This window comes from Pseudoliparis swirei, chromosome 11 (genome assembly GCF_029220125.1).
Source record: "Pseudoliparis swirei isolate HS2019 ecotype Mariana Trench chromosome 11, NWPU_hadal_v1, whole genome shotgun sequence".
Classification (NCBI taxonomy): Eukaryota; Metazoa; Chordata; class Actinopteri; order Perciformes; family Liparidae; genus Pseudoliparis; species Pseudoliparis swirei.
In genome coordinates this window covers 747246-760171 of record NC_079398.1, presented here as the reverse complement: position 1 = coordinate 760171, position 12926 = coordinate 747246, and the positions used below count along the sequence as shown (strand labels likewise).

The following is a 12926-nucleotide window of genomic DNA, read 5'->3' as shown; positions in this document are numbered from 1 at the left end:
TTCACTCATCAGTCTTCAGGATTTATGCACAGGTGCTTGCTCATGCAAATTTTGGTCCTTGGCTGTTGGATTATATTCCAAACAGCATGCAGCATGAATAATTCAAATATATGGTGAAAAGAGCATCATGATGAACATGTTTTGTCCCTTGTATATTCCCATTCAGTGGAAATTTCCAAAAAATGTAATTTTCACAAACCAAATGTTGATTGCTTTTCTAACTTTTGTATAGAAATGGCCCCTGTGTTCTGTTGCCTCTAAAAACTTCTGTGAGCATCCAATTATTCAAAATATTGTATTGTGATCAATAGCATCTTAGGCATTAGGATATTACTTATACTGGCGCTTCACGAATTAACATAATAATATTAATAATGCAGCTGATACACATGTACTTGTTGTTTCCAGACCTAGTGGAAGCAAAGCTGGTGGGAGTCCTGGACATCTTGGATGAAGAGAACCGTCTCCCTCAGCCCAGCGACCAACACTTTGCATTAGCTGTTCACAGCAAGCATAAAGACCACTTCAGACTGACGGTCAGACCTCTCAGCTGTGCTCGTCCTCCACCATCTTTCTAATTCCCCCTCTCCTTCTGTCTTTGCTTTTTCTCCAGTATTCGGCTATTATTCTGTTTCTTCGCACACAAATACATTTTCTGAGACCAGGCAGTGGTGTAACTGCACACTGGTTTTGTCATTGTGATCAATAGTGTTGTGGGTGACGCTCAGTCCCAGCACCTCACTCTGTATCTGTTATTGTCGCCCTTGTTTGTCACTCTGCCTGCATGAAATGCTTTTAGAAATGTAGTTTTGACAGAAATTCTAACATAAGATTAAAGGTTAGCTGACTGCAGCCACACGCTACTGCAGGGAGAGTTATTACTCAAACAAAGACTGTTCTATACACTTAAATCGGCTGAAAGACATTAATCTTAATCTAAAGTGCTTCAATGTGTTCTGAGCTAAAAACTTCTGTTTCACAGTTTTCACATTTTAAGGACAATTTAGTTCGGTTCCCCTCACTACTATAAATTTATGATGGAGTTTAAAAATACTGGGTGCTTCATTTCTTTTTTTTTCTTTTTCCTGAAGAGATTTCAGTCATGGGTTTTTTGGGGTCATATAAGATGAACATGGCATTTTAAATCTGTCTTGTCTGTGTCGGGTTTCGGTTCAACATATATTACATACACTACCGTTCAAAAGTTTGGGGTCATCCAGACAATTTTGTGTCTTCCATGAAAACTCACTTTTATTTATCAAATGAATTGAAAATTGAATAGAAAATATAGTCAAGACATTGACAAGGTTAGAAATAATGATTAATATTTGAAGTATTAATTTTGTTCTTCAAACTTCAAGCTCAAAGGAAGGCCAGTTGTATAGCTTATATCACCAGCATAACTGTTTTCAGATGTGCTAACATAATTGCACAAGGGTTTTCTAATCAGATATTAGTCTTCTAAGGCGATTAGCAAACACAATGTACCATTAGAACACTGGAGTGATGATGGAAATGGGCCTCTATACACCTCTGGAGATATTTCATTAGAAACCAGACGTTTCCACCTAGAATAGTCATTTACCACATTAACAATGTATAGTGTGTATTTTTGATTAATGTTATCTTTATTGAAAAAACTGCTTTTCTTTGAAAACTAAAGACATTTCTAAGTGACCCCAAACATTTGAACGGTAGTGTATACAACACATTAACCTTTCCATAGTTAAAAAAAATATGTATTACTTAATTTCTGGCTTGTTTTGCTGAAATGCCCTGCACTTTATAGATCCAAATGTTCCCTTCTCCAAACCAGCCAACTCATTCAGTGTTGGTGTTGTTGAACAAGATTCTGCTGCAGAGGTGGTGATAGATGAGATTAGAGATAAATCAATTTATATACGTTTTTGCTCATGAAATATGATTTGTTTCCCTCCTCTCCCACTTAGGTACCCAGGAAGTCGAAGTTGACCGTTCACAGGAATCTCCGGGATGATGAAGGCTTCATCATCAGGCACTTTGCTGGAGCTGTCTGCTATGAAACGGTAATTATTAACAGAGATCGTTTTATCTCGGGATGTTACTGGTTCGTATTCATAAAACACAGTATTAGAATATCTTTCACCACACACCTCTAATTAAAGTGCGTTCTTCTGTAATTAGCAGTTACATAAGATAGTGGAATAATTGGCAGTTGAATTGAACTAACGCTCCCCTCAGAATTTGACTAATCTCTCTAACCGTAACACATTTGCTGCCCTGGTACAAACATAATAAATCGCTTACAGTTATGTAAAGATGTGTGCTGTTTGCTGCAGGGATTGGCAAATCCTCCATGTGGTTTTTGCATTTCGTACATCTGTATAAAGGTATGCATCTGCGTGTTTGTCCACAGACTCGGTTTGTGGAGAAGAACAATGACGCCCTGCACATGTCGCTGGAGAGCTTAGTGTCGGAATCCAAAGACGGATTTGTTCGGGAGCTGTTTGAGAACTCGATCACCAACAAGGACTCCAAACAGAAAGCGGGCAAACTCGGCTTCATCAGCGTTGGCAACAAGTTCAAGGTCAGAGTTATTGTCCCTGACATTTGAATACAACATTTAGTTTATGATAATACTTTGATATTCAAAGATTATACTTATTTTCACACCAATGATTAATCCACTGAATTTATGCTGCGATATTCTTTCCTATTGTGGACTTTTCAAAATTATATTTCAAATAGCTTTATTTAATTGAACACAGTTTTTTTCTAACTGTCATCAGGGATGATATTTTTCGCAAAATTATGTAAATGCGTTTCTGTAAATGTACTATTTGAAATTCCCTTATTTGAGTTTACTGCCAGTGTTTACCGGTCTAAAAGTGTAAAACATTTGTAATATAGTTCACAATACTTTTTAGCATCTTTTCCGACTTTTCTATCTCTAATCTCCAGACCTTTTCTGTAACTTCTCCTCTTTCCACTCTTCTCCCCATCCCTCCTTCTCCTCCCTGTTCAGGGTTCCCCTCTCACCTCTTTCTTCTGAAAAAAGCCTTCCTTGGTGAATAAAACTGGATAAAGTCAGCTCGGTGCATAATAAAGAGGAGTTGGAATGAATTTAAGTCAGCTTGTTGCATAATCAAGAGGAGTTGGGAAGAGGAAGTAAGAATTAAACGTAAAGAAAAGTTTGTCGAGAGCCAAAAAAAAGTTTTAAAAAGAAAAGTGTTCTCATCTCTGATGTAGCTTCTGTGCTTTCATCACTAATGGACCAGACATGGACTCGAGCACAGAAATGACGTGTGTGTTTCAAAAGACCTCTTATGTGTATTCAGAAGAAATGTGGGACGGGTTGTCCTCTTTTTCTACAGTTGGAAACATGTTCAAATAAATATCTTCTGGCAAAATGGGACATCATTTGAACCGTCTGTCTGGGCTGCTGCCTTTAATCACAAATATTAAAATCTGATCGCTAAACCTTTCCTTTCTTCTGCTTGTACACACAGACCCAGCTGAACCTGCTGCTGGAAAAGCTTCGCAGTACTGTGAGTATAAAAGTCAGGTCGTATATTTTCGAGAACTTGTTTTTTCCTTCCTGCTCCGACTCAATAAGCACTTATTAATCTTTGTGTGCATAGGGCTCAAGTTTCATCCGCTGTGTAAAACCCAATCTGAAGATGGTCAGCCACAAGTTCGAAGGCGCTCTGATTCTCTCACAGCTTCAGTGCTCAGGTGGGCCCGAAAACAATGTCCAACATGTTCCGTAGAAAGTTTGTATATCCTTTGTAAACAAATGAAGGATATCTTCACACAATGTAGCTTTAGTGTTAGTGGAGCAATGTAAGCAGGTTGAGCCCACTTACAGTGTATTCATTGATTTCAGGATGACAACAATACTGAAACATCTTATGATCTCATGATGAAGACCTACCCAATAATCTCAAAATGTTTACTAAATATTGGATCTTTCTTCATAAAAGAAAGTATTTGAATGCAGAATGCCGGCTATATAAAGTATATTTACATTTCTTCCCCCAAAGGTTGAATGATGTTGAACTAAAAGCGATTAGAAAAACCACGGGAGACTTATGCTCTATATTTCTATGCAGTCTGTCTTTGTGTGCAATACAAATATTTTCGACCCTTTTTTATAAATGCACCTGCCTGAACTATGATGAAAGTGGAAGTCAGTGCAAATAGCAGCATGATACCGTAACTGATGCAGAAGTTAATATCATCCTGCAACATCCTTTGTGATTACATTAAAGTAGTGTTGTTCTTTCATGTAGTGCCCCTCTCCTGTCGATGTGGAAATATTCTAACTTGCACTCACACAACCATTCTTATTAGACGTCAATAAGGGACTTTGTCAGGGATGAAACCGGAGAGTGTATGCTGTATCTAAACTAACATACTTCAGCCTGCTTACATGCTCTCAATGTTCCTCTGATGTATTGTTATTAGTGCACATTTTGAACTTTTTGTTTTCTTTGGCTGTGTGTTTTTCTTGAGTAGGAATGGTGTCGGTGTTGGACCTGATGCAGGGCGGGTTCCCCTCCAGAGCCCCCTTCCATGAGCTCTACAACATGTACAAACAATATATGCCTGATAAGCTCACACGTCTGAATCCACGACTCTTCTGCAAGGTGTGTTAATAAACTGAATAGTTTTCTCCCTGACTGGAGAAACACAAAGTGGCCTGTTGGTTTAAGATACTTATTATTTACCTGGTATCTCTTTAAAATAAAGCCTAATTAGTTTTTTAAAAAGAGCCTATCGCCACACTGACCCATTTGGGAAATGATTAATAACATAAAGAGTTTCCTGCTGCAGTATTCACTGAATGTGAATGGTGTTCCTCTGTAGGCTTTGTTCAAGGCTCTGGGACTAAATGATAATGACTTCAAGTTTGGACTGACAAGAGTGTTCTTCCGCCCTGGAAAGGTACAGACGAGTCAACAGAATTAATTATGCATTAACGTTACATGTCATGATGCAGAACTCAACCAATATGCTTTAAACTGCAAGGACCTTAATTTGTGTTGTTTGTGTTGTTTGTGGGTCAGTTTGCTGAGTTTGACCAGATCATGAAGTCCGATCCAGACCACCTCGCAGAGCTGCTGACGAAAGTCAACCAGTGGTTGTTGTGCAGCCGCTGGAAGAAAGTCCAGTGGTGCAGCATGTCTGTCATCAAACGTGGGTTGAATCCACTGAACAACAGAGCTTGTGATGTATCCGCAGTGTTGATACTTCGCATTGAAAATGCGGAAGGTTATGTTTTGATCGCCGTGTATTTATTTATTTATTTATTACCTTCGCATTGAAAATGCGGAAGGTTATGTTTTGATCGCGGTGTATTTATTTATTTATTTATTTGTATGCGTGTTATTCTCATAACAAAAATTTTAATAACCGAATCGCATGAAATTTGGTGGGATGATTGGTTATTATCCGGGGACCATTTGATTAGATTTTGGGATCAATCGGGTCAAAGGTCAAGGTCGTGGATAGGTCAAAATCTTCTTTTTACCATAGCGCGGTCAATTTCTATCCAATTGGCATGCAACTAATGCCAACATGTTCATAATTCAATGCCCAATCTTGTGATATGCAAAGGTATGCGCTCTACCGAGTGCCCATTCTAGTTTATTTATTTATTTATTTGTATGCATGTTATTCGCATAACAAAAAAAGTTTTAAACCAAATCGCATGAAATTTGGTGGGATGATTGGTTATTATCCGGGGACCATTTGATTAGATTTTGGGATCGATCGGGTCAACGGTCAAGGTCAAGGTCATGAAAAGGTCAACATATTCTTGAATCGCATGAAATTTGGTGGGATGATTGGTTATTATCCGGGAACCATTTGATTAGATTTTGGGATCAATCGGGTCAAGGTCAAGGTCATGGATAGGTCTAAATCATTTTTTTACCATAGCACGGTCAATTTGTATCCAATTGGCATGCAACTAATGCCAACATGTTCATAATTCAATGCCCAATCTTGTGATATGCGAAGGTATGCGCTCTACCGAGTGCCCGTTCTAGTTAGAACATATTTTGATAGGCTTCCGGTTTTGCCATTTCTTTAATGCTCAAAATGTAGTGTATTTCAGTTTGTTGAAGGGTTGAGATCAGTCCTTTTTGTTAGAGAGGCAACACTAGCAATACAAACATGTTGGTCACTCCAGGTCTCCAATATGCCGCCATGACCACACCACGTGAGAGTTCTACACAAAAACTGCAAATTGCCAGCAGCACAAGTTATTTTTTGTTAGTTAAGCCATTTTATTTTTCCAGTGCATGTAAGATGCTTTCTCATTCCCTCAGTTTTACACCTCTGAAAGCTCTACGACATCCTATTTCACGCTTCTTCAGTCGTTCTGAAATGTTGAAAGTAGCCGCCTCTAGCCAGATTGAATGGTCCTCTTAATGCAGTTCCTTGAACCATTACACAATTTGACAAAGTGCAGGCTGACTTTGTGCAAAAGCATCACATGAAATTACATTATAGTTATAACAGAGCACTGCCTCCGCTTGACCACACGTCTCATGCATGAATGACCTGAGGAAAAGTCTGTCCCTTGTCCTGGTCATTCATTTCTTTCAACACCTCATCTTATTATCGTGGTATAATGTGTGTGCATGTGTGTGTGCGTGGGTGTGAGCATGCACAGTGTATGTATAAAATTCAGTTCCACTTCTTTCTGTGTATGATTAATATTGCCCATTATAGCAGTTTATACATAAGTGTAACATTAGCTGCAGCATAATTTACATTTTCTCATTCCTTTACCATATAAATATCCATATACAATGATATATATTTGTATATTATATTAGAATCCACGGTTTGAATCCACAGTTCTAATAGTCCACGGTTATTAGAACCCCATTGCTTAACTATTTAAATGACAGCTTTGGTTTTTGTAGATGAAAATCTTCCTGCACTGAAGAATAAATAAGTAAATGACGTAAGAGTTGCAATGATGATCAATCTAGAAGCAGATGTATGTGTGTTCCTCGTTTGGGTATTTATTAGTCCCATCAGAGAGGTCTTATTCAAGAGATATAGACAAGTCACCACTAGAAGTCTTTATACATCTTTGTTTGAATCCTCTTCCTGTTTTTCCTCCCCATCTTTAACAGTTAGGAACAAGATGAGCTACCGAGCTCTGGCCTGCATTAAGATTCAGAAAACGGTCCGCATGTGGTTGTGTAAGAGGAAGCATAAGCCACGGTAAGTCTTCCTGTGGCCAACTCACACACATTCATCGTTCATCATCTTTCCGTTTGTCTGTGCCCTTTTGCTCTCTTATTTTTTATTTCCTCCTGCACTCTCTCTCTTTTGTGCCTTTTTTATTTAAACTGACTCACGCTTGGTGGGTTTTTGATGGCTTTCCAATATTGTGCACTTAGGATTTCAAATCAATCTAAAAAGTCATCTTTGGAGTAATGATGTCTCACTGCGCTGCTTTTGGGGGAAACAAACTTGCCTGGCTGTATTGGGTTGCGTGTATTTTGAAAAATGGCTCTTGTTGAAGCAGAATCCGATTTTGATCAGAATAATGTGAGTATAGATGCACAAGGAAATGTATACCACTATTACACACATAGTTAAATATAAAGGGTACTATTCTGAACAGTAATTTTTGGTAAAAAATTGAATAAATATGGAAAAGGGTATCACAGAATGTGGTCAGGATGCAGTTACTGGGGGGATTTAAATATTGGACATGGCTTGGCGAATACACCGTGGTACAAAGCTGCTCAGGACCGTTGGCCTGCACAGACACCTCCTTTATTCACATTATAGTCAGAAGGTGGAGGATGGGGGGGAAACGAGGACATAACTCCACAACCACTCTGTCTTGGAAATATAAACAAAGACTGCATCTATAATAGTCAGGTAGGATTTTATACTGTATGGTTTGGGTTGGCTTGTCATCTAAAATCCCATTTGACTGTAATCATTTATGTTTCCACTCCAAAATTCATGAGCTCTAAAAAACATTTGTTTGTGTTTTACAGGAAGATCAAAGAGACATTGTTGACATGTAAGTTGGCTTAAGATACAAGCCCTAACTTAAGTTAGCATTTCTCTTGTATAGCATTGCTGGTATGGTGAAGGTCCGAAACCTGAAGAAACACATGGAGCGGTTCATCGAGGTGGTGAACGGGCTGAAGGAGGGCAAGCGGGAGATGGCCAAACAGGTTCAGGAGCTGGCGGCCTCCATCGACGCTCTGCTAGCAAAGATAAAGGTGAGTCTGTGTCCACCTCTTTCATGCAACCCTGAGCATTCATGCTCTGGTGATTTTAAAGCTGCTCGCGACAACAGCTGTTCAGGTGCTTTGGGCGTGATACACGCACATTTCTGTGGTTTTCTGTGTGTTAAACAGAGGCGGATTTTTCAAAGCATATTCCGTACTATAAGCATGGCTTCCTCAGATATGTATGGTTCTCTCCATCCACACCTGCCCTGCACAGCCAGTCTTCTCCTGTTCTACACTGTGCCCTTTCCTAAGTGTGCCGTGCCCTTTTCCAAGTCTTTCTCTCAGAATCAATATTTTCAATCACCTCAGGATAAAAAGGAGAGCTTAGTGAAGAAGAAGACATCCTATCCTGTCCAATAATATAACGTAGAGAGGCTGCTACGCTCCATTTTTAAACGTGGTTAGTGATCTCCCAGCTCTCCCGGTGCAATAAGCACCGATCGTATTGGACCCCGTAGGGACAGAAAATCATCACAAACACATCCAGACATCTGAGCACTGACTTCCCAATAATGTTCAATTTCTTGAAATGTTGTACTCTGTCGGTTTTTGTCTGCAAACAACCGATATGATTAGAGTGCTCCCAGAGTGAAGCACCTTTCTCTGTCCTCTATCCCCAACCAGCCTCTCCATCCTCTATCTTCCTCTGTTAGTACACTAGCAGCCCCACTCATTGCGTTCTGAGTGCTTAGAAATTGCTTCTGATATGGCGTCTGTGAATGAATAATGCATGTGATGCCAATGGCTGTCATTCAGAGCTCTATACCTTGGGGACAAGACCTTGTCATCTTTCCTCCCCGTGCCACTGTTAGAGACTCACTCTAATGAATCTTCACATTATGGTGAACTCTCCTCCCTCCTGCTGATTGTCTGACGAGAGTGGAGAGTTGAGCATCGGCTGCAGTGTGACAGTGACAGTGTCAGTCAGTGTCTTCCCTTGTCGTCACATGGTAACGATGAAGGGTGTGCCGAGTCAGGCTATCCGTGCGCCCAGTGTCACTTCTGAGATGGAAAGTAAAGAAATGTAGATTAGCGTGTTAGCCATTCTGAGTGAATCTCATCCATTTGTATTGTCGATAAGCACCTATTAGTTATGGTGTCAATAAAAAAGTATTTCTTCATTTTGAGACCTGCCATTGTGATCTTTCTCTCGACCCCTAGGCCACAGTGATGACCTGGAAAGAGATTGACACAGAGTACCAGGGGCTGGTGAAACGCTCAGAGCAGCTGCTCTCCTCAATGCAAAAGAAGAAGCAGGAGGAGGAAGAGGGCGAGAGGCTGAAACACATCGAGGTGGAGATGGACAAAGAGAGGAAGGGCAGGGAGAAAGAAGAGCAACGACGCAAACAGGAGGAAGAGGACAGAAGACTGTAAATGATGGGCGGGGGGAGGTTGGGGGATCAGTCGAAATGATAGAAGTGCAATGGGAAAGATTTGAAAATTCAGCTTTTGTAAAAATGTCTTTTCTCCAAATATTTTAGGAAATCTGAGATGGAGCTGAAGAGAAAGCAGGAAGAGGAGGATAGGAAAAAAAGAGAGGATGAAGAGAATGTCACACAGGTTTGGAACACCTTAATATGTTACATATTTATATCATGGTCTACTTTTGTACTGTCTTGCAAAAACTTGTGTCACGCTCAGGACAGACATTTTAAAAGAGAGCCTGGAAAATTAAAACATTGTACTTTATTTTTGGTGCACATATTTATGAACTCATGTCTCCCTGAAGTCTCTTCTAAACTTCATGTTTACTTCCAATGAGGTAACAGACCCTCACCCCTGCAGCGACTGCCATTATAATCACATTTAACCCTCCTGTTACCTTTAGGGTCAATTTGACCCCATTCAATGTTTAATGTCGGTGTTCTTTCGGGTCATTTTGACCCCAGGCTGTTTTTCACTGTGTCAAACATATAAGAAATATCAACTTTTTTATATATTTAAAGGGCTATTTAGGTAGTCAACAAACAAACATAAAGTACCTCACACTTAAACTTGGAAAACAATATTAATTCTAATAATTTTCTGGAGGTTTTAATTGCTGGGGTCAAATTGACCCCAAGGGTAAAATATGTCAGTAAATGTAAAGGTAACAGGAGGGTTAAACATTGAATGGGGTCAAATTGACCCTAAGGTAACAGGAGGGTGAAGCAAGATGGTTAGCTAGACTTAATCCTAATCCCAGACGGAGCTGGGCCTTCATTGGATCGGTCTCTACACTATAATGTGCAGTATTATTTGTGAAAAAAGGAATCCCCGAGTTAATATGATTGGGCCCGCTATTTGAAATTAAAATAAACTGATCGGTACACTGGTTTTACAACAGGAAATCTTTTTAGCATAATTTATCAAATTAAAGTGTTTGTGATTGTTTACTAAATAGCAATAATTAATTAACTAGTGAATTCATGGCTTGGAAAATAGGCCGAAAAAAATATTTTGATAATCGATTATAAATGCCAGATATTAACTGTTTCCACCCTCTGGAACATTTGCTGGTTTTCTCTGAATCTCTTTGGACATTACAAACTAACTTTGGACATTACTACATTACTACTAACTAAAGTTTTGATCTATGCACATTTTTTGTGTTTTGTGATTGCGTCTTACAAGGAGACTGTGACATTATTGACAAAATCCATGGACAGACAGAAACATAACACCCAAAGACAAAGTCATTGGAGTTGGCCATATAAGGAAGCTCCACCATATGAGACTTGGCATGGACGTAAACACGCAGTGTACGTTTTCTATCACAATTTGAACACACCAAGTATGTTTTCAACAGCCCTTGCTTGTAACAGCATACCACTAACATAACTTCAAACCGCATTTAATTTCCTCTCATGGGGTTCATTTTCTACTGGGAACACAAACAAAAGACTCCTATGGCAGACAAGAATGTTGTGTACAATTAATGAAAAAATCTCACAGAACCACCGTCACGGGTCTGACTCCGTCTCCCATGGAAACAGCTGGGTCTTGATATTGGTCACATTCTCACTGAGTTGCCCACGGGGTCTTGATTGATGATTCCACTCCCTGCAGAGTTTCTCCTCACGAAGCTACCGGTGTCACCTCTTTCCATCTACTGTATGTCTGTTTCACTCCTCTATTTGCTTTTTTTAATTTATTTTTTTATGTCTGTTTCACTCCTCTATTTTCTTTTTTTTATTTATATTTTTATCTTATCATTATACACACACATGCATTCATGCAACCACGCACACACCTGTTCCGCCTCAGTTTTGCCATTGTGTCCCACATTTCCTAACCATGCATTCATCCATCTGTTACACTACATCACACCATCTGGATATCAAGCACTCTTTTTATTCACCCGAGGCCAGTTGGACATTCGCATGCTGTCATTTCTTTTCTTTCTAGACAGTTGACACCAAGTTGCCATACGCCACATGTCTCAAGAGGCTGTGAAGTTTGTTTATCCACTTCTCAAAGCTGCAGCAGTAAAAACGTTCTGCAGTGACTTTGGTGGCATTTTACTCTTTACTATTTTCTGATTTGTCAAAGGTTTGTCTTTTCTTCAAACTTTATATCATTACATTACATTACATGTCATTTAGCAGACGCTTTTATCCAAAGCGACTTACAATAAGTGCATTTCAACCTAGAGTACAAACTAAGAACAACAAGAATACAGGAAGTAACATTTCCTCAACATAGTCGAACTACAAAAGTACCATAAGTAAGTGCTATCTAAGTGCCACTGAAGTGCTAATCTGTGTTTTAATCCAGATATAGTCGGAAAAGGTGTGTTTTCAGTCTCCGACGGAAGATGTAGAGACTTTCTGCTGTCCTGATGTCAGTGGGGAGCTCGTTCCACCACTGAGGAGCCAGGACAGCAAACAGTCTGGATTTCGAGTGATTAGCTCGAGGTGCAGGAGGCACAAGTCGATTGGCTGTTGCCGAGCGGAGCGAACGTGCCGGGGTGTACGGTGTGACCATATCCCGGATGTAGACGGGGCCCGATCCGTCTAGAGCACGGTACGCCAGGACCAGTGTTTTGAAGCGGATGCGAGCAGCCACGGTAACCAGTGGAAGGCGGAGGAGCGGAGTGGTGTGGGTGAATTTCGGGAGGCTGAAGACCAGTCGAGCTGCTGCATTCTGGATGAGCTGCAGGGGTCGGATGGCCTTAGCAGGTAGACCAGCCAGGAGGGAGTTGCAGTAGTCGAGGCGTGAAATGACCAGAGCCTGGATCAGAACCTGCGCCGCCTTCTGAGTAAGAAGAGGACGTATTCTCCTGATGTTGTGCAGCATGTACCTACAGGAACGTCGTCGCAGCGATGTTGGCCGTCAGGAGAGTTGACTGTCGAGTGTCACCCGAGGTTCCTGGCAGTCCGGGTAGGGGCCAACACAGAGCTGTTGAAGGTGATAGTCAGGTCGTGGGTGGGGAGCCTTTCCCTGGAAGGAATAGTAGCTCAGTCTTGTCAGGGTTGATCTTCAGGTGGTGAGCAGACATCCACTGAGAGATGTCAGTCAGACAGGCAGAGATTCGTGCCGCCACCCGTGTTTCGGATGGTGGAAACGAGAAGATCAGTTGGGTGTCATCAGCATAGCTATGGTAGGAGAAGCCATGCGAACGAATGACAGAGCCGAGAGAATTTGTGTACAGAGAGAAGAGGTAGGCACCCAGGACGGAGCCTTGAG

General features: G+C 40.6%; 1 protein-coding gene across 4 annotated transcripts in view; it reads left to right on the top strand.

Moving 5' to 3' along the window:
* The window catches only part of myo6b (myosin VIb), a 41124-nt gene that overhangs the window by 15543 nt on the left and 12655 nt on the right, over positions 1-12926 (top strand). For 3 of the 4 annotated variants that reach the window (XM_056425536.1, XM_056425538.1, XM_056425537.1), the window contains exons 16-27: positions 409-536; positions 1950-2045; positions 2396-2566; positions 3489-3527; positions 3621-3714; positions 4498-4628; positions 4849-4926; positions 5049-5178; positions 7134-7224; positions 8096-8246; positions 9420-9628; positions 9740-9818. In XM_056425536.1, the coding sequence (XP_056281511.1) occupies positions 409-536; positions 1950-2045; positions 2396-2566; positions 3489-3527; positions 3621-3714; positions 4498-4628; positions 4849-4926; positions 5049-5178; positions 7134-7224; positions 8096-8246; positions 9420-9628; positions 9740-9818 (1397 nt within the window). Of the gene's footprint in view, positions 1-408; positions 537-1949; positions 2046-2395; positions 2567-3488; positions 3528-3620; positions 3715-4497; positions 4629-4848; positions 4927-5048; positions 5179-7133; positions 7503-8095; positions 8247-9419; positions 9629-9739; positions 9819-12926 lie in introns of those variants that run through there. The other variant, XM_056425539.1, reaches the window with a different exon arrangement.